General features: G+C 42.1%; 1 protein-coding gene across 1 annotated transcript; it reads left to right on the top strand.

The window, feature by feature from the left end:
* Positions 1 to 141: 141 nt before the first annotated feature.
* On the top strand, positions 142 to 26,891 carry fem1b (fem-1 homolog b). The gene is made up of 2 exons (XM_034175679.1): positions 142 to 735; positions 23,578 to 26,891. The coding sequence occupies exons 1-2, from the start codon at positions 488 to 490 to the stop codon at positions 25,211 to 25,213; spliced, it is 1,884 nt and encodes a 627-aa protein (XP_034031570.1). The 5' UTR covers positions 142 to 487; the 3' UTR covers positions 25,214 to 26,891.
* Positions 26,892 to 27,178: the final 287 nt, after the last annotated feature.

Raw genomic sequence — 27,178 nt, 5'->3', positions numbered from 1 at the left:
ACAGTAAAGTACTGTTGGTTAATAGTTACATTTTTGGATTTTCACAGTAAACGTCAGTCGGAACGAATAAACTCGGAATTGTTGTTTTGTGCCGTTGTTTCCGGTCGGAGGTATTTTTAAGTTGTAATGTTGCTTGTACCCAGTTTCGTCGCTCCAGGTGAAGGCGTTTCGTTGTTTTTTATTTTACTTTTTTTTAGGTATAGTTCAACGTTTTAGATTTTAGACGGAACAGACAAGTGTGTTTAGTTTTGCGGTGAGTGTCGGAGGACAGATTTTACATTTAGACGCTGTCGCCTCTGATGCTAATTGATTAGCTCGCCCATTAGCCGAGGACTGGCGGCTCCGTGCTGGACGTTTCTGGAAGGTGGCCGCGAATCGTTTTCATGTGAAACCTCGGGGCCTGTTTGGACTTTTTAATGGGAGGCGGGTTGCTGTGGAGTGGACTGTTGCTTAGAAGGCAGCGTTCCCGGCTCGCTGTCAGGCTCACATGGAGTCTCTGGCCGGCTACGTGTACAAGGCAGCCAGCGAGGGCCGCGTCCTGACGCTGGCCGCGCTGCTGCTCAACCAGCCCGAGGTCGAGACCCGCTTCTTACTCAGTTATGTCACCCAGGTGGCCGGACAGAAATCCACCCCTCTCATCATCGCTGCCAGGAACGGACACGACAAGGTGGTCCGGCTGCTGCTGGATCACTACCGAGTGGATACGGAACAAACCGGCACCATTCGGTTTGACGGGTAGGTCCACACTCACCCGCCGGAGCTTTTCTGGTAAATATGTTCGGTTCCATCTCTCCGAACCAGAGTTACACCCTCATCTGTTGTGTTGAATGCGTCAGGTTCCGTAAGTGAGCTGTGAGGGTGGGCACACTTCAGGTTCTCAAATCAAATTCATTAGGCAGTGGATATTTTGCCGGATACGGCAAACACGCACCTGGCGATATTTGACCGGATCTCCTCGCTGATTGGTTAGTTCAAATGACATCATCGTTGAGGGTATAAGTGACCTCATTTTGTGTAGCTAACGTGATAAAACATTCAAAATGCCATGGTAACAGAAATAATCTCTTAGATTTGTAATAATCTCTATATTTGTGATTTTCAAAACCTGCAAATTCAAGACAGAATAAAAACGAAAATACAGAAGTCCACATGGGCATGAGTTTATCCTGCTTTTTCTCTGTCAGTGTCATGTCTGCAAAATTTCCATCAGTCCACCCCTGAAAATAGTGAATGGCAAAATATGCCAATTTTCAATAATGAAAATCACCAATATTGAGCTACTATCATGAATGTGAAATAAGGAGATCTTAAACTCCGATCGCCTTTAAGTTCCCGCCCGACCGCAGCCATTCCGTCGTGAATAAATTTAGACGGCTGGCAAAACAGCGCAAGCCGCGTTCAGCGAAATATCGCCCAGTTCAACTTTGCCGGAGCTGATTTCATCACAGGTTCTGGTACCGATGACGTCATTTGAATTAGCCAATCAGATAGAAGGTCCGGCAAAACATCGCTAGCTGTAAGTTTGCCGGGTCCTGCAAAATATCCACTGTCAATTTATTAACTTGTATAGCACTAATTCAGGACAGAGTCACCTCAGGGTGCTTCACACAACACAACATGAGAAACAACAAAATGAATTAAAAGATCAAAAGGCACAATAACAGAGTAAAAACATAAAAGAATAAAAAAATTATTCAAAACGCACATAAAAACATAATATACTGAAGTATATTAAGACTGGGAAAACAAATGGGTCTTGAGTCAAGACTTCAGCCGAGTGCCTTATCTGGCAGCAGCATTTTGAACCAGTTGAAGACCCCTAATGCTGGACTGCGGTAAACTACAAAATAGAGCATTGCAATAGTCCAATCTGGAAGAGATAAATGCATGTATCAGAATCTCAGCATCAGCCATAGACAGGATGGGACGAATCTTCGCTATATTTAACAGGTGGAAGAAAGCAGTCCTCCTAATATCTCTGATGTTGAGATCAAATGACAATGTAGGATCAAAAACTACCCCAAGGTTCCTCACTTTGTCAGTGTGATTGACACATGAACCTAAGATAAGCGCTAGCTGGTCAGATTGATGCCGATGCCTCGCTGGACAAAGAACCATCATGTCAGTTCTATCAGAGTTTAAAAGTAGGAAGTTGCTAGACATCCAGCGTCTCACTGATGCAAGGCAATCTTCTAAAGAGTTTATGTGAATGAGGTTACCAGCAGTTATTGGCATGTACAATTGAGTGTCATCAGCATAACAATGAACGGCAATCCCAAAACCCAGCAAGAATATGCCCAAAGGGTCCTAGATAAAGGGAGAAAAGCAGGGGGCCTAGGACTGATCCCTGTGGAACCCTGAATTTCATGTCACTAAGGTTGGAGGTAGTGTTATTGTACAAGACACAATGAGAACGACTGGACAGGTATGACGTCAGCTACGCAAGGTCACTTCCAGTAATCCCAAAATGATTCTCGAGCCTGTCAAGTAAAAGTCGATGATCCACAGTATCAAACGCAGCACTAAGATCTAGGGCTGCAGCTTTCAATTATTTTAGTAATCAAGTATTCTTTTGGTTATTCTGGTGAGTAATCGGATAAAAAGTACTTTTGCATTTAAACAACATCAACAGTCCAGGGCTCTCCCGAAGGGCCCATTCACACATAGGGCAAATTTGGTCGAATTACGGTAAAACAATTCGAATTGGTGCACCACAAAACATTGCGCTGATGGGTTGATATAAATAATACATAATATACAGAACCCCATGGTTAAACAACCCTGGTTAAATAAAAAAAAAAAATGCCACCCATGGGATTTGAACCCACATGCTCTGATTATCAGACGGAAACTTTACCACTGCGCCACAATCACTGTCTCATAACAGGAGCATGAAATGGTTAAAATCAACAAGCAGATAAACATATTTTCTAAAAAAAAAAGAAAAAAGCGCAGCCTGTGATAACTGACCAAACAGCATTTGGTACGGTGCATTTCTGCTGTTATGCGACTGAAAGTAGCGTATTTCTCATGCTGTTGGCCTGTTATATGGTCCTGCGGCGTGCCGCTCACTGTCCTGTCAGACAGACGTGACATTCAGATTGCCTGCTGCATGTCCACATGAACTGGTGGTCTGGTTCAGCTAGAACAGCCTGTTAATGTGCACGCTCTCCAGCCTGTTGCTGAAGCAATATATGTTTTTATGTATTTCGATGTGAAGACTGCAAGCATGCACATACACCTGTCCGTCAAAACACGGTGCATGTTATGCAGCTGTGATGTCGAGGACCAGAGTTGTCAACTGCTGCCACGCCCCCGTCCGTTCAGCACACAAACCAAGATGTCACTCTGTGATCAGATGAGAGGCGCCTTGCCTGCGGGGCAGTGCGCGCGAACCACACGCATGCACGCATTTGGGGTGGAGAGCGGGGTGGAACGCGCGACACACTCACACGTGTTGTGGGGGGAGCCGACACTCTGCACTCGGCAACTCCACAGTCGTGGGGCACTTACACAAATTTCACATCCAGCTCAACAGTGGTTGTGTTGTGTTTTCGTGATGATAGTACAAATGGACACACATTTTCTAAGTGCCAAATGAGCCATATTAGATGTTCGTGTGTGTCAGCTGGAATTTGGCCGACACCTGCTACGAGAGGGTTCAGTGGGTTTGCACAGCGCACACTCTGTCTTTCAAATGGTTGTGTGCGCAAATAGTTGTAGCAACAGGTGTATGAGGCATTTGAGGCAGCTCTGAATTTACAAGTTTTACATACGATTCCTTCTTCGTGTGCACTTCGACCAAATTCACACTATATGCTAAAAGCTGGTTGTCCAGACAACCCGTGAGTAAGATTCATATTAAATATTTATCACATATACTTTCCTCTGACTTGTCACTTAATAAAAACCTGTCATACTTCTTTTGTTTGTAAGAACTTTAACTTTAATATTCCAACATAAGAATTGCAGCTGAAATAGAAAAATCATTACATTTCAACATTTTCTGGGACTGAGATTCAGATTAAATATTTATCACATCTACTTTGCTGTGACATATCACTTCATGAAAAAGTTAATACTGTTACTCTCCTGTGTGGGTGGTAAAATTTTTCAGTTTTATTTCAGAAGATGTGGCAACAGAAACAGTTTATCTGTTATAATACAGGGAGGCACTTATTGCCTTAATCCAAAAAAAAAAAAGTCACTAAAAGACACAAAATGTGGTGGTGATGGACACGTAATGATCCTGACATTTACTTTGTCTTCTATTTCTGTAACTGCAGACTGTATGAAACCAACATATTTCATGTTTTGTGAGATGAGATTTATTTTTATTTATTTTTTGTTAATATATATCCATTCCTACATTTGAGGCCTGCAGCATTTTCCAAGAAAAACAGGTTGGGACAAGGCAGTTTATTGTTAATGGAAGAATTAGTTAATAATATTTACAGCCAGTTTTCTTGAGAAATGTCAGAGGATGAAAACATGGACATTTCCAAGTCACTGAATATTTCTTAGACTTCATTTATATCAATCATTCAGAAATACAAACAGTGTGGTACTTTATGGTAAATCTGTGTCAGGTAGGCAGTTCTCAAAAAACTAAATGTCCATGCTGGAAGAAGACAAGTGAGGGAAGCCACCAAGACACAACTTTGGAAGAATGTTTGGCTTCTGTGGGTGTGAGTGGAGAAACTGGGAATATAACAACATTTTTATTTTTATCTTCATTTTACATACAGTCCCTACTTTTTTAATTGTGGTTGTTTCTGTTCCATCTCTGAAATTAAAGAACTGCTATAAGGAAAAGTGTGAACATTTTATTGTTTTTCTCAAACTTTGTAGAACAAATGCAAAAACCAAACTCTTATAAAGAAGGAAAAAATACACAAACGTAGGAAAAACTGAACAGTGCAAACTGATTTGACTCGTGATTTTTGAAAATAATAAGCAGTAACTTTCTTTGAAATAAATGAAACAGAACTGCAGCTGAATAACTTTGAAAAATAAAAATCGTCAGCTTGTACTTTTATTCTGACTATAGAGTTCATTTCCTCTTTTTTCTCCTCCTCAGTCACGTTTTGTGCTTGAACATAAAACAACTACATGAAGTCATCTAAAATAAATATCTTTGTAAAATAACAGCCTGTTAAAGTTCAGAGTTCTCAGCTGCTTTATGTGATTTCTGCTTCTGAACATCACTGCAGAGTTTCTACACATCATGTTTTTGTTTTTTTTAAACACACGTGTGTGTGATTTTTATTCTATTCATTCATATGTTCTCATTTTAAGGAATTTTGACCAATTTATTTCATCTCGTAATTTCAGTCTAACTCACCGACACGTGCACACGGTGTGAACAGGACGAACCGTCAGAACACTCCAGAGAGAAATAAAGGTGTTTTGTGTTTTTCACTCTGTGCTCAACGCGCCTCTCCCACCTCCTCTCCCTCCGCACAGCCAGCCGACTCACACACACACACACACACACACACACACGGCTGCAGCGTTCGGACCCAGTCTTAATTTTAGACGGCTTTAAGCAAAGCCGCACGCTATTTTTCAGTGTTTTTTTTTTTTTTTTTTTCGAAAATTGACCGCTCAAATGACAGCAGGACGGCTCGCTGCCTAAAACCTTGGTTCCCGCTGCCATTTGCTCCAGTGAATTTTTCATCCCGTATTGTTCCAATCACGTGATAAACAGAAAAGTTGATTCCCATCCCGTGGGATTCCCCAAAAAATGTCAGCCTGTACTGCGAACACACACTCCATACAGTGGTCTCACACACACATTGTTCTCATGTTTTCCGATTGTCCGCTGCGTGGAGAGTGGCGGGGAAAAACCGAAGACGCTTTCGTGCGAGGTGCAGACAAGACCTGATGTAAATAAGTAAATAAAAAGGCAGCGGTCAGGTATTTTGGTTCCAAGCGATGAAAATAAAGAATTTGAATGTTTTAAACCAAAAAAAGTCACTTGTCCGGTCGGACAGCGACTAGAGAATATTGCGTGTCTGATCACATTTTACACTTGTCCCAGAAAATCGGACAAGCTTTAATGTCGATGCCTGCTTGACATTTTGCTGAAATGGCAATGAGATGCGGCTTTCTCTTTTTGTTTTTTCCCCAACTTGTAAAATTTAACCTTTTTCGTTTTTTTTTTTTTTAAGGTTGGTGGACTGGGTCCCTGCGTGAATTTTTTTTTTAATCCCTCTTTCTCTGTGATTCAGCAGATGTATTTCAGCTGGAGGTTGAACATGTAAGCCTCGCAGTCAGTTTTTATTATTATTTTATTTAAGTTACAGTTTTTGTGATGCGTTGTGTGTTGCCCAAAAAAGTGAAAAGTAAAAAGCGAAACACTCAGTGCGAGTCTGAACAGAACACAGAAGAAAGAGTGGACTTTTGCGGAGAGGATCTTCTTTCAGAGACTGTTTGTCAGTGTGGCCGGGGACGGAGCTGTGACTCGCCCGGTGTGAGGGGCTCAGCGCTCCCCTCACACTGGGGAGAGAGACAGCAGCTGGCTGCTGGGTCAATAGTCACTCCCCATGTAGAGCACACCATGTGTGTGTGTGTTTTTTTTTTTTTATATACTAGGGATGGGTATTGATAAGATTTTATCTATCGATGCCATTACCGATTCTGCTTATCGATCCGATTCCTTATCGATTCCCTTATCGATACTAAAAGTACGCTTTACAGGTTTTCTATGTATTTCATTGAGTCTTAAAGTAAATAAATACGAAATTGGTCACTGTATCCTTGATCTCTGGACATAAATAAAAATAAACAAAACGGTGCTTTGCTTTGAAGTTATTAATTCAGACTGGACTCTATCGTTCTAACTTGACTTGGCAGAGAGCCGTGCAGCGTTTGGAGCTGTGTGAACAGAACGGAGGACGATTCTCGTTTCTTTCTCGCAACAAGACAGGAGTCCCAGTTAGTAACTTTAATCCGCACAAAAGTGACTCACGATTGACATATTCAGGGATGAAAGTGGTGAAAAACAAAAAGAGCTGAAACCCGAAATTACCCCCCAACACCACCTGCACGAAAATGTTTGAATTCTAGAAGCTCTGAAATGCAATCTGGGACTGTTCCAGACAATAAACTGCAGTGAGTGCAGCATCCATTTAGGTCAGAAAAAAAAACAACTTATTAATTCATTCCAGTAGTATTCTGCTCTTACTAGGATGCAGCAGTTTTCTAGTTTGGCAGATAGTTCTGGAGGAAATCACTGAAGAAATTAACACATTGAAAATATGATTTGACCGAAACAAATTGTCATTAAACTTAAATAAGACAGGGATGAAATGGAGGTGTAAGAGTCACTAGGTGTTCACAGGAAACATTTATTTCTGTATTTATTTATTTATTTGTTTATTTATGTATGTTCATTGTTATATTCATTGATATATTTTCTGTTGTGTTTTTATTCAGGTTCTTTTTTTCTCTTTCTCTAAAATTGTATATAATAAGTGTATATTGTATATAATAATCATTAGATTATTAATATATAAACAAAAATAAATTTAAGAAATATTACAATTTGAAAACAAATGCACCCGAACATGATGACAGCTGCAACTGCTTAATGCTAACTTTTAACATTGAAAATGCCATAGACATGCTAACATGTTAGCATAGCTCCCGTTTTTAAGTTATAAAATACATCTATGGACTGTTTCAGAAGACCATAACAGGTCGGTTTAACATAAAAAAAGGTAAATAATACTCACAGACGTATGCTCTTTAGGGTTTTAGCGGGGTAAAACAACTAACTGATCATCTGCAGAGGAATGGTCTATTTGAAGAGTATCACTCAGGTTTTAGAATTCAGCATAGTACAGAAACAGCATTAGTGAAGGTTACAAATGATCTTCTTATGGCCTCAGACAGTGGACTCATCTCTGTGCTTGTTCTGTTAGACCTCAGTGCTGCTTTTGATACTGTTGACCATAAAATTTTATTACAGAGATTAGAGCATGCCATAGGTATTAAAGGCACTGCGCTGCCGTGGTTTGAATCATATTTATCTAATAGATTACAATTTGTTCATGTAAATGGGGAATCCTCTTCACAGACTAAGGTTAATTATGGAGTTCCACAAGGTTCTGTGCTAGGACCAATTTTATTCACTTTATACATGCTTCCCTTAGGCAGTATTATTAGACGGCATTGCTTAAATTTTCATTGTTACGCAGATGATACCCAGCTTTATCTATCCATGAAGCCAGAGGACACACACCAATTAGCTAAACTGCAGGATTGTCTTACAGACATAAGGACATGGATGACCTCTAATTTCCTGCTTTTAAACTCAGATAAAACTGAAGTTATTGTACTTGGCTCCACAAATCTTAGAAACATGGTGTCTAACCAGATCCTTACTCTGGATGGCATTACCCTGACCTCTAGTAATACTGTGAGAAATCTTGGAGTCATTTTTGATCAGGATATGTCATTCAATGCGCATATTAAACAAATATGTAGGACTGCTTTTTTGCATTTACGCAATATCTCTAAAATTAGAAAGGTCTTGTCTCAGAGTGATGCTGAAAAACTAATTCATGCATTTATTTCCTCTAGGCTGGACTATTGTAATTCATTATTATCAGGTTGTCCTAAAAGTTCCCTGAAAAGCCTTCAGTTAATTCAAAATGCTGCAGCTAGAGTACTGACGGGGACTAGAAGGAGAGAGCATATCTCACCCATATTGGCCTCTCTTCATTGGCTTCCTGTTAATTCTAGAATAGAATTTAAAATTCTTCTTCTTACTTATAAGGTTTTGAATAATCAGGTCCCTTCTTATCTTAGGGACCTCATAGTACCATATCACCCCAATAGAGCGCTTCGCTCTCAGACTGCAGGCTTACTTGTAGTTCCTAGGGTTTGTAAGAGTAGAATGGGAGGCAGAGCCTTCAGCTTTCAGGCTCCTCTCCTGTGGAACCAGCTCCCAATTCGGATCAGGGAGACAGACACCCTCTCTACTTTTAAGATTAGGCTTAAAACTTTCCTTTTTGCTAAAGCTTATAGTTAGGGCTGGATCAGGTGACCCTGAACCATCCCTTAGTTATGCTGCTATAGACTGAGACTGCTGGGGGGTTCCCATAATGCACTGAGTGTTTCTTTCTCTTTTGCTCTGTATGCACCACTCTGCATTTAATCATTAGTGATTGATCTCTGCTCCCCTCCACAGCATGTCTTTTTCCTGGTTCTCTCCCTCAGCCCCAACCAGTCCCAGCAGAAGACTGCCCCTCCCTGAGCCTGGTTCTGCTGGAGGTTTCTTCCTGTTAAAAGGGAGTTTTTCCTTCCCACTGTCGCCAAGTGCTTGCTCACAGGGGGTCGTTTTGACCTTTGGGGTTTTTACGTAATTATTGTATGTCCTTGCCTTACAATATAAAGCGTCTTGGGGCAACTGTTTGTTGTGATTTGGCGCTATATAAATAAAATTGAATTGAATTGAAAATTAAGCGAAAGAAAAAAAGAATAAACGAAGCAATAGATCGAAACATTGCTTCAATCTGCAAACCATTGCTTCGATTGGTTCAAGGTTCAAAGGAAAGCCACACTGCAGAAAAGTTGATTACGGACCCGCTGCAGGGTCTGTAATCAGTGTAGAGAAATTATCATTTTCCTGACAAACACCCCCCAAAATAACGGCCACTCTGAAGGACCGATAACAGAATCGTTAAGCACAAAGCTTATTGATGTCGATGGATCGAATAATATCTTAACGATACCCAAAAGGAACCGGTTCTCGATACCCATCCCTGTTTAATACGCAAACACACTGCTTCGCTTTCTAAGTAATGGTTTAATCACTGCAGATTTGAAACATTTAGGAACAGATCCAGAGGTTAGTGAGAGATGAATAATTTCCAGCACAGTCGGCTCAAGAGTGGGCCACAGGTCCTTAAATAGTTTTGTTGGTATGGGATCAAATAAGCAGGTTGTGCTTTTTGTAGACATTGCGCGTTTTGTCAGCATGCGTAGTGAGATACTATCAAATTCTGTAAATCTTGGTAACACCTCAGTGGTAGCACCCCTCTCAATAGCAGGGTGTAGTGACTGGATTAAGGCATGCTAGGATATATTTAACCTAATGTCTTCTATTTTCTTCTTGAAATAATCCAAGAAGTCCTGTGCTGAAAAGGGAGAGTGACCTAGGGCTGTCCATGAATGAGTGTTACTTCCGTGTCAAAAAAGAACTTTGAGTTATGTTTGTTTTTATTAATCAAATCAGAGTAATAGGTCCACTTTGTAGCCAGTAATGCATGCTTATAATCTAAAATAGCATCACGCCACACAAGGTGGAATACTTCTAATTTGGAGCTATTCCATTTCCATTCTAAACCTCTAGCCTTCTGCTTGAGGTCACGCAAGTAACCATTGGACCAAGGCGATTGTGCTTTGGGAAGGCGTGATTTTAAAAGAGGTGGTACAATCTTATCAAGTGTATTTTTGAACACTGAATTTAAACTGTTCACAAGACTGTCCACCGATTATTACAAACAAGGTTGCTGCTCCACTAAACACGGTAGCATAAATGTAAACCTAATAAGTGAGTGATCAGAGACCACCAATGCAAGAGGAAAGATGTCAATATTCGTGACAGCAAAACCACGTGCGAGAACCAAATCCATGGTATTTCCACTAATGTGCGTCGAGTCCTGAATGTACCACTGGAATCCTAATGCATCCACAATTTCCATAAATGAGTTGCAGAGGAGGTCAGAAGGCTTATTTATATGAATATTAAAATCACCAATAATCAAAATGTTATCTGCGCCGGTCATGGGCCGGTATGAGATTTGGACGGTATGATAACCATGAGCAAAAATACCGTGGGTTCACGGTATTATGTATAGCTTTAAAATGTGCTTTAACAACAGTATGGCTATTTGCTTATGAAGCGCGTGTGATTCAGGCACACTGATTGATGCTATGTCCACCACTACGAACACTATACCACTGATAACCTTAGAGAAAATACCAAAATAATAGTCACGCTTTTAGACATGTAGCATCTGCCCAGTGGGAAACATTACTTACTTGCTTAGGGAGAAACATGGCTGGAATAACATCCGGAACTCCGGATGCTCAATACTTGGCCCAGCTTCACCAACAAAGTGCTTGGAATAGATGCATTTGTCCTTCTTGACATGTTTGTGGGAGAAACTTGATTGACCACAAGCATGACTCGAGTCCACCGCTTGTACTTCCCAGTGGTTTCAAGGATGGGATAAAGTTTACTTCTTCCATGTAATCCTTTGCGGGTATCTTGAATCGCTCCGTGTCCGACACAGGCCATAGCTACGGTGCTTTGTTGCCACCGTTTTTGGCTTGAAGGGCTATTCCGCAGAAAACAAAATGAAAAAGCTGACTTGGTCCTTTTAGACGGAGGGAAAAGTTCAGTGCAGGCTTCGCCTCCTTCAGCCGTGATGCAGAGTTAGCTAACGTTAGCTGCCTGTTTGTAAACAGAGACAGAGGTGCACGCCAGGGGAAGGGCAGCAGCAGCTGCCTCCGCTCTGCCTGTCAAGAATTCTCATAACCCGCTCATAACATAGGGACGATATAATGGAAAATTGTAGTGGTTTTGATACCGTGGCTTTTTCATACTGCAAAACCGGTTATCGGCCCATGTCTAATCTGCACTAGTTGACAAGTTAGAGATGAACACACCAAATTCATCTAAGAATTCACAGTATCGACCGGGGCGGGGGGTTATATTTGTGACCCCGAGCAGCTAATAAGGTAAACCTAGATTTATAATATGCATATGTCACGGACATATGCATATTTTCTTTAGACAAGTCAGGGGATGGAAACATGAACATTTCCAAGTCACTGAATATGTCTTGGACTTATTTACATTAATTATTAATAAATTTATTATTAATTATTAATAAATTTCTTTCACCAAAACATCAAATCTCGGCTTTCATCTCAAATGTACTTTCTGTCAAATTGTAGCTGAATTTTCAGGTCTTCATTTTAAGAAAATCCTCCTCTACACCACTTCATCAGGAAGCTGGATTTCATATTTTTAATTCATTTATATCAAATTGTAGAGTTTGAGTTTCAGGAAGATAATTTTAGAAAAAAAAAACTATTTGAAATGGAATAAAGAAATTAAAATGTGTGAAATACCAAGTGTTCTAATACTTTTGAGGACAATTGAGAAACACTGAGGAGCAGCATCTTACATCTCATATATAGTGCAGCAGATAAGAAAATATTTAGAGTTGAATCCTGTAAATGGTGATACAAACATCAAAAATGGCACAAATAATCCAGAGACATGAACTCTTTAAAAAAAAAAACTGATTGGCCACTTGAATTTTCAATAGGCAGCCAGGTAGTGGTCAATTGAAGAATTACACAGGGGTCAAAATCAGGGGTCGGAAACTTGTTCCAGAAAGGGCCTAGAGGTTGCCAGATTTCATTGCAGACAGTGACCTCACCAGGTGATTTCGCTGATTAATATCATTTTGAGCAGATGGAATCAGTTAATCTGTGAAATCACCTGGTGAAATCGGTGGCTGCAAAGAAAACCTGCACCCTCTTGGCCCTTTCTGGAACAAGTTGCCCACCCCTGGTCTAAATTAAAAGATGCAACAATCATATAGAAAACTACAACTCATTATTTGCCTGATCATAAAGATTCCAAAAAGGTATGGTTTGGACAATATGTCACTGAATGTTATGGAGTTATGAGGTAAAAGCAGCAAGAATTGTGACAAAGGCCAGTTTCAGTTTGTACAGGGCTCAAAAGTTAAAGTTGCTCCATTAATTTTGCTCCAGCTGTATTTGTGCTGAATTTGATGCTTGTATCACCATTTGAAGGATTGTTTAAGTTATCTGCTGCGCTAATAAGCCAACAGAGCATGAACCAGCTGCTGTCTGTTAGCTTAAACATGTGTATAAGACAACCCGAATTAAAGGAGAAATGCTGCTTTTAATAACCTGGCCCTCTTTTCTGATATAAAATACGGTCGTTTACTCACCAATATAAGTTTGGTGTGATTAGAAGTCCATAGTTCAAATGAAGTGTTCAGTTCAAATCTGAAGCAAACATTTTTCTTCTTCTTCTAAGGTGGATTACAACTTTTTGTGGTACACAGCACCAACTGCTGGACAGGAGGAACCTAGTAGTCAATGTGACTCACTGATTTGAAAATGCAGCTCTTTCAACCAGATGTGTGGTGCCGTGACATGTCAATCATCTATGTCCAATCAGATTTCAGGAGAGTCCAGTGAAACGCCGGCCTCCGCTCTAGCTCCGCCCATGCCAGCAGGTGTTTGTCATTTGAACATTTCCTGTTTCACTGTGACTGATAAATTGGCACTTCCTGTTTGAGTGTGAGCTTGCCACTAAGTTCCTGTGAGATTCCATGGGATCTCCTCTGTCAGTCCAGGAAGTGTTTGACATTTGAACATTTCCTGTTTTACTGTGGATTTGAAAAATGGCACTTCCTGTACCATGAGTGAGCTTTGTGGCGCGCGACGCTTCGCTCATATAAAAAAAAAGCAACACATAACCAGATTAATCAGGTCCCATCTTATCTTAGGGACCTCATAGTACCATATCACCCCAATAGAGCGCTTCGCTCTCAGACTGCAGGCTTACTTGTAGTTCCTAGGGTTTGTAAGAGTAGAATGGGAGGCACTGAGTGTTTCTTTCTCTTTTGCTCTGTATGCACCACTCTGCATTTAATCATTAGTGATTGATCTCTGCTCCCCTCCACAGCATGTCTTTTTCCTGGTTCTCTCCCTCAGCCCCAACCAGTCCCAGCAGAAGACTGCCCCTCCCTGAGCCTGGTTCTGCTGGAGGTTTCTTCCTGTTAAAAGGGAGTTTTTCCTTCCCACTGTCGCCAAGTGCTTGCTCACAGGAGGTCGTTTTGACCGTTGGGGTTTTTACGTAATTATTGTATGGCCTTGCCTTACAATATAAAGCGCCTTGGGGCAACTGTTTGTTGTGATTTGGCGCTATATAAATAAAATTGATTGATTGATAACCCAATCATATGTAAGTGATGATTCACAATTAGATCATTAATCCACATTGATTTTGAGGACAATGATCTGATGTAAATGAGACCCAAACAAATGACATCAGTGGGTTCAACAATTGGACTCTTTGGGTTTAGGGGTGTAGCATATATAAGATGCCTGGAGGTTTGATATTGTTGAAACAGCCAGCGGGCTATCCTCAATTTCAACATCATCCAATATAGTAATGGGTATTACTTTTGCAAAACATATCACTCTATGATTTTTATGGACATGGTTCTGTAACCATCTGAGCTTTGGCGGTGGGTACACTTCAGGTTCTGTAACTGTGTGAGCTGTGGCGGTGGGTTCAGGTTCTGTAACTGTCTGGCCTATGGGTACACTTCAGGTTCTGTCACTGTCTGAGCTGTGCCAGTGGGTTCAGGTTCTGTAACGTCTGTGCTGTGGGTGCACTTCAGGTTCTGTCACTGTCTGAGCTGTGCCAGTGGGTTCAGGTTCTGGAAGTGCATGAGTTGTGGAGGTGGGTACACTTCAGGTTCTGTCAGTGTCTGAGCTGTGCCAGTGGGTTCAGATTCTGGAAGTGCATGAGTTGTGGAGGTGGGTACACTTCAGGTTCTGTAACTGTCTGTGCTGTGGTGGTGGGTTCAGGTTCTGTAACCGTCTGTGCTGTGGTGGTGGGTTCAGGTTCTAGAACTGTTTGTGCTGTAGCGATGGGTTCAGGTTCTATGTCTGTGCTGTGGTGGTGGGTTTAGGTTCTGTAACCGTCTGTGCTGTGGTGGTGGGTTCAGGTTGTATAACCGTCTGTGCTGTGGTGGTGGGTTCAGGTTGTATAACCGTCTGTGCTGTGGCGGTGGGTTCAGGTTCTGTAACCGTCTGTGCTGTAGCGGTGGGTTCAGGTTCTATAACTGTCTCATCCCTGGCATCAGATATGCCTCGGGTTCTGGAAATGTCTGAGCCGTGGTTTTTTTGTCTTTTTCTATATTAGATCTTTCTTTTTCCTCACTGTGTGACTACTCTGTACTTCTCAAAGTATTTGTGATGATCCACACTGAATTTATTTTCAATATGTTCTTTAACAGCTCAGCCATATTTGCAGCTGTGCAGGTCCCATTCAGTGATTCTTAAGCCCCTTTCACTCCGGGCCCACCTCGAGTTGCGTCGTGCGGCGTCATGACGATGCCACGTGGAAGCAACCCAGTGCTGAGACGATGTACCTCAACGCCCCAACAGCGTAAGGGACACAAAAGACGAAGCGAATCGGACACCAAAAATTAAACATGTTTAATTTTTTTCTGCAGAACAGGATGCAGAAAGGAAGTTGTTTCAACGCAAGTCAGAGCAACGCAACGGGACTAGAAGCCACTCGCTCACAATACGTTACCAGATGCCAATTTATGATTCCTGCTGTGTTCCATTGTTCCTGAAGTATAAATCATGCAGGATTGTTTTTATACCGTGTACACAATGCAACAGAAAAAAAATGCTGATTGCCGCCTGGCAGCTGCTGCAGCTCCTCGCTCTTCTCTCACAAATGTGTTTAAATAAAGTCCATAAAAGTCCTGCTCACAGACTGATTGCCAGAGACAGGACATGTCCACATCCAGTAAAAAGTCCGGACATCTCCACTCCACTCATGGAAGATTCATTCACGCGCACATGTTAACAATGAAAAGAAAAAAAAACTGGCTGGCTGCAGGCACTTACTCGCTCTCCCCTCAAACTCTCTCATCATCAAATCAAATCAAATCAATTTTATTTATATAGCGCCAAATCACAACAAACAGTTGCCCCAAGGCGCTTTATATTGTAAGGCAAAAGCCATAGAATAATTACAGAAAAACCCCAACGGTCAAAATGACCTCCTGTGAGCAAGCACTTGGCGACAGTGGGAAGGAAAAACTCCCTTTTAACAGGAAGAAACCTCCAGCAGAACCAGGCTCAGGGAGGGGCAGTCTTCAGCTGGGACTGGTTGGGGCTGAGGGAGAGAACCAGGAAAAAGACATGCTGTGGAGGGGAGCAGAGATCAGTCATTAATGATTAGATGCAGAGTGGTGCATACAGAGCAAAAAGAGAAAGAAACACTCAGTGCATCATGGGAACCCCCCAGCAGTCTAAGTCTATAGCAGCATAACTAAGGGATGGTTCAGGGTCAGCTGATCCAGCCCTAACTATAAGCTTTAGCAAAAAATCATTGTGTTAAATAAAGGACAAAAAGGACATAAGTCCTGCTGAAAGACTGATTGCCAGAGACAGGACATGTCCCCATCAAGTATAACTCCAGGCATCTCTACATTTACACATGGATGGTTCGTTCGTGTGCACGCAGCTCGCGGTCAAAGGAAGAAAAATAAAATATAACAGAACTCAGAGCGTAGACCTGCAGCCCTGCACAAGAACAAATATAAACCAGAAGAGAAATCAGAGTGCACATTTTGCCTGCAGTCAGACTGTGCACTGTTACCTCCTCTCTGCCCCCCTGCTGCGCACACCTGATGCAGACATTCCTGCATCATCATGACGCAACATGAAGCAACTCAAAGCAGCGCTGGTGTGAAAGGGGCTTCTGCTAAACCCTGGGAGGCTGTTGCCCCCCCCCCCCCCCCCCCCCCAGCCCAGCTGCTAAAACTGCATTTTGTATAACAGTCCAAAAAAAAAAAAACCCACAAAAAATGGTCAGATCACATCTGCAGCTTCTCCCTGTGTTCATGAAAATTCAGTAAGGTATATGTTATATATTAACCATCAACATGTCTATTAGACCCCATTCCTACCAGGCTGCTCAAGGAAGCCCTACCATTATTTAATGCTTCGATCTTAAATATGATCAATCTATCTTTATTAGTTGGCTATGTACAACAGGCTTTTAAGGTGGCAGTAATTAAACCATTACTTAAAAAGCCATCACTTGACCCAGCTATCTTAGCTAATTATAGGCCAATCTCCAACCTTCCTTTTCTCTCAAAAATTCTTGAAAGGGTAGTTGTAAAACAGCTAACTGATCATCTGCAGAGGAATGGTCTATTTGAAGAGTTTCAGTCAGGTTTCAGAATTCATCATAGTACAGAAACAGCATTAGTGAAGGTTACAAATGATCTTCTTATGGCCTCAGACAGTGGACTCATCTCTGTGCTTGTTCTGTACTACTGTTGACCATAAAATTTTATTACAGAGATTAGAGCATGCCATAGGTATTAAAGGCACTGCGCTGCGGTGGTTTGAATCATATTTATCTAATAGATTACAATTTGTTCATGTAAATGGGGAATCTTCTTCACAGACTAAGGTTAATTATGGAGTTCCACAAGGTTCTGTGCTAGGACCAATTTTATTCACTTTATACATTCTTCCCTTAGGCAGTATTATTAGACAGCATTGCTTAAATTGATACCCAGCTTTATCTATCCATGAAGCCAGAGGACACACACCAATTAGCTAAACTGCAGGATTGTCTTACAGACATAAAGATGACCTCTAATTTCCTGCTTTTAAACTCAGATATAATGGACTGCATTTATATAGCGCTTTTCCATCTGCATCAGACGCTCAAAGCGCTTTACAATTATGCCTCACATTCACCCCGATGTCAGGGTGCTGCCATACAAGGCGCTCACTACACACCGGGAGCAATAGGGGATTAAAGGCCTTGCCCAAGGACCCTGAGTGATTTTTTTTTCCAGTCAGGCGAGGATTTGAACCCATGATCTTCTGGACTCAAGCCCAACACCTTAACCACTAGACCATCACCTCCCCTAAATAATATCAGATAAAACTGAAGTTATTGTACTTGGCCCCACAAATCTTAGAAACATGGTGTCTAACCAGATCCTTACTCTGGATGGCATTACCCTGACCTCTAGTAATACTGTGAGAAATCTTGGAGTCATTTTTGATCAGGATATGTCCTTCAGTGCGCATATTAAGCAAATATGTAGGACTGCTTTTTTGCATTTGCGCAATATCTCTAAAATTAGAAAGGTCTGGTCTCAGAGTGATGCTGAAAAACTAAACTCAACAAAAATATAAACGTAACACTTTTGGTTTTGCTCCCATTTTGTATGAGATGAACTCAAAGATCTAAAACTTTTTCCACATACACGATATCACCATTTCCCTCACATATTGTTAACAAACCAGTCTAAATCTGTGATAGTGAGCATTAATCCTTTGCTGAGATAATCAATCAATCAATCAATCAATCAATTTTTTTATATAGCGCCAAATCACAACAAACAGTTGCCCCAAGGCGCTTTATATTGTAAGGCAAGGCCATACAATAATGATGTAAAACCCCAACGGTCAAAACGACCCCCTGTGAGCAAGCACTTGGCTACAGTGGGAAGGAAAAACTCCCTTTTAACAGGAAGAAACCTCCAGCAGAACCAGGCTCAGGGAGGGGCAGTCTTCTGCTGGGACTGGTTGGGGCTGAGGGAGAGAACCAGGAAAAAGACATGCTGTGGAGGGGAGCAGAGATCGATCACTAATGATTAAATGCAGAGTGGTGCATACAGAGCAAAAAGAGAAAGAAACAGTGCATCATGGGAACCCCCCAGCAGTCTACGTCTATAGCAGCATAACTAAGGGATGGTTCAGGGTCACCTGATCCAGCCCTAACTATAAGCTTTAGCAAAAAGGAAAGTTTTAAGCCTAATCTTAAAAGTAGAGAGGGTGTCTGTCTCCCTGATCTGAATTGGGAGCTGGTTCCACAGGAGAGGAGCCTGAAAGCTGAAGGCTCTGCCTCCCATTCTACTCTTACAAACCCTAGGAACTACAAGTAAGCCTGCAGTCTGAGAGCGAAGCGCTCTATTGGGGTGATATGGTACTACGAGGTCCCTAAGATAAGATGGGACCTGATTATTCAAAACCTTATAAGTAAGAAGAAGAATTTTAAATTCTATTCTAGAATTAACAGGAAGCCAATGAAGAGAGGCCAATATGGGTGAGATATGCTCTCTCCTTCTAGTCCCCGTCAGCACTCTAGCTGCAGCATTTTGAATTAACTGAAGGCTTTTTAGGGAACTTTTAGGACAACCTGATAATAATGAATTACAATAGTCCAGCCTAGAGGAAATAAATGCATGAATTAGTTTTTCAGCATCACTCTGAGACAAGACCTTTCTGATTTTAGAGATATTGCGTAAATGCAAAAAAGCAGTCCTACATATTTGTTTAATATGCGCTTTGAATGACATATCCTGATCAAAAATGACTCCAAGATTTCTCACAGTATTACTAGAGGTCAGGGTAATGCCATCCAGAGTAAGGATCTGGTTAGACACCATGTTTCTAAGATTTGTGGGGCCAAGTACAATAACTTCAGTTTTATCTGAGTTTAAAAGCAGGAAATTAGAGGTCATCCATGTCTTTATGTCTGTAAGACAATCCTGCAGTTTAGCTAATTGGTGTGTGTCGTCTGGCTTCATGGATAGATAAAGCTGGGTATCATCTGCGTAACAATGAAAATTTAAGCAATACCGTCTAATAATACTGCCTAAGGGAAGCATATATAAAGTGAATAAAATTGGTCCTAGCACAGAACCTTGTGGAACTCCATAATTAACTTTAGTCTGTGAAGAAGATTCCCCATTTACATGAACAAATTGTAATCTATTAGACAAATATGATTCAAACCACCGCAGCGCAGTGCCTTTAATACCTATGGCATGCTCTAATCTCTGTAATAAAATTTTATGGTCAACAGTATCAAAAGCAGCACTGAGGTCTAACAGAACAAGCACAGAGATGAGTCCACTGTCCGAGGCCATAAGAAGATCATTTGTAACCTTCACTAATGCTGTTTCTGTACTATGATGAATTCTAAAACCTGACTGAAACTCTTCAAATAGACCATTCCTCTGCAGATGATCAGTTAGCTGTTTTACAACTACCCTTTCAAGAATTTTTGAGAGAAAAGGAAGGTTGGAGATTGGCCTATAATTAGCTAAGATAGCTGGGTCAAGTGATGGCTTTTTAAGTAATGGTTTAATTACTGCCACCTTAAAAGCCTGTGGTACATAGCCAACTAACAAAGATAGATTGATCATATTTAAGATCGAAGCATTAAATAATGGTAGGGCTTCCTTGAGCAGTCTGGTAGGAATGGGGTCTAATAAACATGTTGATGGTTTGGATGAAGTAACTAATGAAAATAACTCAGACAGAACAATCGGAGAGAAAGAGTCTAACCAAATACCGGCATCACTGAAAGCAGCCAAAGATAACGATACGTCTTTGGGATGGTTATGAGTAATTTTTTCTCTAATAGTTAAAATTTTGTTAGCAAAGAAAGTCATGAAGTCACTACTAGTTAAAGTTAATGGAATACTCAGCTCAATAGAGCTCTGACTCTTTGTCAGCCTGGCTACAGTGCTGAAAAGAAACCTGGGGTTGTTCTTATTTTCTTCAATTAGTGATGAGTAGAAAGATGTCCTAGCTTTACGGAGGGCTTTTTTATAGAGCAACAGACTCTTTTTCCAGGCTAAGTGAAGATCTTCTAAATTAGTGAGACGCCATTTCCTCTCCAACTTACGGGTTATCTGCTTTAAGCTACGAGTTTGTGAGTTATACCACGGAGTCAGGCACTTCTGATTTAAAACTCTCTTTTTTAGAGGAGCTACAGCATCCAAAGTTGTCTTCAATGAGGATGTAAAACTATTGACGAGATACTCTATCTCACTTACAGAGTTTAGGTAGCTACTCTGCACTGTGTTGGTATATGGCATTAGAGAACATAAAGAAGGAATCATATCCTTAAACCTAGTTACAGCGCTTTCTGAAAGACTTCTAGTGTAATGAAACTTATTCCCCACTGCTGGGTAGTCCATCAGAGTAAATGTAAATGTTATTAAGAAATGATCAGACAGAAGGGAGTTTTCAGGGAATACTGTTAAGTCTTCTATTTCCATACCATAAGTCAGAACAAGATCTAAGATATGATTAAAGTGGTGGGTGGACTCATTTACTTTTTGAGCAAAGCCAATAGAGTCTAATAATAGATTAAATGCAGTGTTGAGGCTGTCATTCTCAGCATCTGTGTGGATGTTAAAATCGCCCACTATAATTATCTTATCTGAGCTAAGCACTAAGTCAGACAAAAGGTCTGAAAATTCACAGAGAAACTCACAGTAACGACCAGGTGGACGATAGATAATAACAAATAAAACTGGTTTTTGGGACTTCCAATTTGGATGGACAAGACTAAGAGTCAAGCTTTCAAATGAATTAAAGCTCTGTCTGGGTTTTTGATTAATTAATAAGCTGGAATGGAAGATTGCTGCTAATCCTCCGCCCCGGCCCGTGCTACGAGCATTCTGACAGTTAGTGTGACTCGGGGGTGTTGACTCATTTAAACTAACATATTCATCCTGCTGTAACCAGGTTTCTGTAAGGCAGAATAAATCAATATGTTGATCAATTATTATATCATTTGCCAACAGTGAGTTAGAAGAGAGAGACCTAATGTTTAATAGACCACATTTAACTGTTTTAGTCTGTGGTGCAGTTGAAGGTGCTATATTATTTTTTCTTTTTGAATTTTTATGCTTAAATAGATTTTTGCTGGTTATTGGTAGTCTGGGAGCAGGCACTGTCTCTACGGGGATGGGGTAATGAGGGGATGGCAGGGGGAGAGAAGCTGCAGAGAGGTGTGTAAGACTACAACTCTGCTTCCTGGTCCCAACCCTGGATAGTCACGGTTTGGAGGATTTAAGAAAATTGGCCAGATTTCTAGAAATGAGAGCTGCTCCATCCAAAGTGGGATGGATGCCGTCTCTCCTAACAAGACCAGGTTTTCCCCAGAAGCTTTACCAGTTATCTATGAAGCCCACCTCATTTTTTGGACACCACTCAGACAGCCAGCAATTCAAGGAGAACATGCGGCTAAACATGTCACTCCCGGTCTGATTGGGGAGGGGCCCAGAGAAAACTACAGAGTCCGACATTGTTTTTGCAAAGTTACACACCGATTTAATGTTAATTTTAGTGACCTCCGATTGGCGTAACCAGGTGTCATTACTGCCGACGTGAATTACAATCTTACCAAATTTATGCTTAGCCTTAGCCAGCAGTTTCAAATTTCCTTCAATGTCGCCTGCTCTGGCCCCCGGAAGACAATTGACTATGGTTGCTGGTGTCGCTAACTTCACATTTCGCAAAACAGAGTCGCCAATAACCAGAGTTTGATCCTCGGCGGGTGTGTCGCCGAGTGGGGAAAAAGCTGCAGAACTAAACTCTGTTGGTCAAACTGGGGCTTCACATATATCCAAAAAGTGGGAGATTTCGGACTGAGTGGGTTTGCTCCATCACCCCGGCTGCCTGCCTCGGTCTGCCCAGTGATGATACCTGAAGGCCGGCTTCTCCGTGTGGGTCGGCCCGCTGTCGCAGTTCGATCGATATCCCACCAAGTCGTCAGTCCTCCCTCGGTCGCCGTCACTCCGAAAAGTAGCTGAAAAAAAGCTTCTCCCAGCAGGGTGATGGGAGAATCGTTCTACTGCTGTTTTTTTAAAGTTTTTTTTGTGGTTCAGGTGACGCAAATTCAAGATGGTGATCACTGAACTTTTTTCATGTTGTGGAAACAGCCAGAGTGTGACCTAGCAATCTCCTCCCCCTTGCCGCTTCCAAAGCAACGCGTCTGACGTCATGCGTCGGATGTGTCCGACGCATTGGAAGCGAATCCGACGGATTGGGAAGCATTGACAGATTGGCCTGAAGTATTCAGTGTGAAAGGCCCTTTAGAGTAATTTGAATGTCCATGTCAGCAGTGGTTTTACCGGCATAAAAGCAATTCGTGTGTTTGTTTGTCAATGGGTCTAATTTTTGAAACACTTCTAAGATAAGACAGATAAGTGAATATATGGCATACAAAGCCCACAGAGAAGGGACCAGGCAGGAAGGAAACCTGGAACCTTCTCACTGCCACTGAGGCACCGTGCCACAATCTGTAACAAATGTTTACTCAAAATAAAAAATCATAATGTGGGTTTTAAAGTGGGCCTTCATTAAAACAATTCTAGGAAACACACAAACGTTCATCCATTTTTAATTTGTTTGCTTATTTATTTGAGTTTTATTATGCTGTATTAACTGTATATTATTTTATGGGTAACGTGCAATATGCTGATGAGTTTTCCATCCATGTAAGCAGTGTACTGTTTGTTGTTGTATTTATTGATTTTTTTTTTTTTTTTTTTTTTTCCCCCACAAACGTTCGCAGAGCACTTGAAGCCAAAGACAAATTTCCCCTTGGGGACAATAAAGTGTATCATATTCAGAAAACTAGTAGTTGAGACCTGGAACTTTGCACTTTTCCTCACACAAACAATAAGTACTTGCAATTTTTTTTCAGGCAAACCTGATTTTGTAAGTTGGGATTCCTTTGATGGCCTGCTCTGGAAAGCCCCGGACAGTTCCTGCTAACAGAAATATGTTTCATACAATAAACATAATCTACAACATCCAAAAGAAAATTCATCATTTTAATAATGACACACGGCGCTAGTCTAGAAAGCCCCTATTGATCTTTCTAATGTTTCAGATTTGCTGTTGTCTCCCTTCTCTGTCCTGCAGCTACGTCATCGACGGGGCCACGGCACTCTGGTGTGCAGCTGGAGCAGGACACTTTGAGGTGGTGCGTCTTCTGGTGAGCCATCATGCTAATGTCAACCACACCACAATCACCAACTCCACCCCGCTGCGGGCCGCCTGCTTCGATGGACGTCTCGATATCGTCCGCTACCTGGTGGAACACAATGCAGACATCAGCATCACCAACAAGTACAACAACACCTGCCTGATGATTGCTGCTTACAAGGGACACACGGACGTTGTAAAATTCCTGTTGCAGCAGGGGGCGGACTCCAATGCCAAGGCCCACTGTGGTGCCACGGCCCTGCACTTTGCAGCTGAGGCGGGTCATCTCGACATCGTGAAAGAGCTTGTGCAGTGTCAGGCGGCCATGGTAGTGAACGGACACGGAATGACGCCGTTAAATGTTGCAGCTGAGAGCTGTAAAGCTGATGTGGTGGAGTTACTGCTGGTTCATGTGGACTGTGAGCTGCACAGCCGGATCGAAGCCTTGGAGCTACTGGGCGCGTCATTTGCCAACGATCGGGAGAACTATGACATCCAGAAGTCTTACCACTACTTGTACATGGCGATGATGGAACGCTACCGCAACCCAGACATCATCATCACCAAGGAGCTTCAGCCAGCCATTGAGGCCTACGGGGGGCGGAGCGAGTGCAGAACACTCCAGGAGTTGGAGGCTATCCAGGTGGACAGGGATGCTCTGCACATGGAGGGACTGATGATCCGGGAGCGCATTCTGGGCTCAGACAACATTGACGTGTCACATCCCATTATCTACCGTGGTGCAGTCTATGCAGATAACATGGAGTTTGAACAGTGCATCAGGTTGTGGCTTCACGCACTTCGTCTGCGTCAAAGAGGAAACCGCAATACGCACAAGGACCTTCTGCGCTTTGCTCAAGTTTTTTCCCAGATGGTCCACCTGAAGGAGCAGGTGTCTGCCACAGCTGTTGAGCAGGTGCTGAGCTGCAGTGTGTTGGAGATTCAGCGCAGCATAGGTCGCGTAGAGGTGGCGACTGAAGCTGAGCTGCCACAGGCCATGGACAATTACGAGTCCAACATCTTCACCTTCCTATACCTGACGTGCATCTCCACTAAGACTGTCTGTGACGAAGAGGCGCGCGCCCAGATCAACAAGCACATTTACGACCTGATTCAACTGGACCCGCGGTCACGTGAGGGTTCTTCGCTGCTCCACTTGGCCATCAGCTCCAGCACACCGGTGGACGACTTCCACACCAATGATGTTTGCAACTTTCCCAACGCCCAGGTCACCAAGCTGCTGCTGGACTGCGGCGCCCAGGTCAACGCCATCGACCATGAAGGCAACACGCCGCTGCACGTCATCGTTCAGTACAACCGACCAATAAGTGACTTCCTCACACTACACGCCATCATCATCAACCTCGTGGAGGCCGGCGCCCACACAGACATGACCAACAAGCAGAAGAAGACGCCCCTGGACAAGAGCACCACTGGTGTGTCAGAGATCCTGCTGAAGACCCAAATGAAGATGAGCCTCAAGTGCCTGGCAGCTCGTGCCGTCCTCCAACACCAGATCACCTACCGCAACCAGATCCCCAAAACCCTGGAGGAGTTTGTAGAGTTCCACTAAAACAAAAATTAAGGGCAGACTTCATTGTTCTTTTAACGAGATTCTTAGTTTTCTAACAAATGCAAACGGTGCTCAGGTGTGATGTGTTAACTGTGTAAGGGTTAGGAGCATTTTATTTAAAACAAAAAAAAAAAACCTATTAATTTGCTACGAATCATCGCCCTCTGCTGGCAGCTTCATTCAAATGATTGACAGTTCACCAGAAAAGAGGAATTTCTGCATAACTCCTTTGCTTCTTCTTTTGCCTTATCTCCATGCCATGAATCCTTCACATGACGCCATATGTCTGATCGTCTGCAGTGTGAGCGAGTTAATCGCACGTGTGTGTGTTTGCATACGTGTGCGTGTGTGTGTTTGGATTTCTCCCACAGATCTGACTTCAAATGCAGGACTTTGTTTTATAAACAGGTTTTCACCAGGTTTAGCTAATCTGTAATAGAGAAAATAAAATCTAACTGCTGGACAGAAGTTATACTTACGTTTTCTGGAATTCATATTTTAAAAGAACTTTGTATTTGGGTGGTCTTGTACAATTGTTTTTCTTTCTTTTTCACCCAAACTGCTATTTATAGGACTTCAAACCATAAACCAGACGTTCAGGATCTTGGTCATTTTTGTAACGTGCCTCTGCAGTGACAGTCGTGTCTCAGCCTTTGAAATTTAGAGAGGCCTGTTAAGAGAGAAAACAAAGGTCCAAGTCCTTAAGGTCCTGGTCTTGTCTGTCTTACTGTGTGGCACTGAGACTTGGACTTTGTAACTCGGTCTCTTCGACGGAACCTTGAGTACTGCTGGAATGACTTTGTGTCAAATGAGTGGTTACTTTGGGCAATTGTCCCCAATCCTGGTCCTTAAGGACACTGTGACCTGCACATTTTTTTTGTCTCTGTCAATCGAGACCTAATTTGCTTTTGGCAAAGCGGGGAAAGATGGAAAATGTGCAGGTCAGGACAGTCCTTGAGGCTCGGCATCGATGGCCATTTATTTGGGGAGAGAGGTACCATTTACATTGTGAAGGAACCTCAGCTATGACGTTTCGGACACAGAGCGCCCCTCCCTGGTAGACGGCTGCTTTGACGGCGGCGTCGGACGACACCTCGTGTTCTCCCAGACTGTATCTGAAGGTCTCAAGCTCCCACCTGTTCATCCTGCCAGACCAGATTTAGATATGGAAGTACAGTTTGTCTGGACTTAAATGCCAACTTAATTTTTTTTAAGTGAGGGCGTTTATACCAGATGAATCAGGAAACTGTGTGTGGTGATTTGAGGAAATCTTGGGGAAACGTAAGCAGTGTTGTGTAGGTTGTGGTGCCGCGAGGCGGACGGTGGGTTTAATAACTGCACACTGGAAACTTTAACTCTGACTGAACAGTCTTTGTCCTTCTAACCCCTGATTGTATCTGTTTAAAGCTCAGTGTTTGTGGAACCATTTGATCACATGATTAAACAAAAAAAAACCCTGAAAAGTGGCGATATTGTGCTGCTCAGATATGAATTTAAGTTTTATTTAATGTTTTAATTTTTTTTAATTTCTTAAGGAGACTTTGAGAACATTGTCTCTTTTCTCTGGTTTACTGACATGAACCCAAAGATTGTTCATTTGTTGGAAACTTTGACAGACGTCACTTACGTCTCTCCTGTACAACGAATGCTGTTGAATTAAATCCCAGCTTCCTGTAAACACGTGCTGTGTGTTTCCTTCGGTCATGACGAGGAGTCGTTTTGTCAGTCAGAACGTTAAGCATGATGCTGAATATTTGCACAAGTTTTTGGGACAACGTGAGCAGCTTATCTCTGGTCCTAACCCACATGGGACACTTCCGCCTGTGCACCGAACCACATCTCTGTGTCTCACTGAGACACCTGGGCATCTCCGTGCTGAACAGAAAATTTGGCAAGTTTTTTTTTTTTTTTTTTTTTAAGCAGAGTTTCACTTGCATTTTCAGTTTTCTAGGTATAATTTTTTTG

Source organism: Thalassophryne amazonica, chromosome 8, assembly GCF_902500255.1.
Source record: "Thalassophryne amazonica chromosome 8, fThaAma1.1, whole genome shotgun sequence".
In the NCBI taxonomy this organism is placed as follows: domain Eukaryota; kingdom Metazoa; phylum Chordata; class Actinopteri; order Batrachoidiformes; family Batrachoididae; genus Thalassophryne; species Thalassophryne amazonica.
This window is presented reverse-complemented; position numbering and strand designations above follow the sequence as displayed.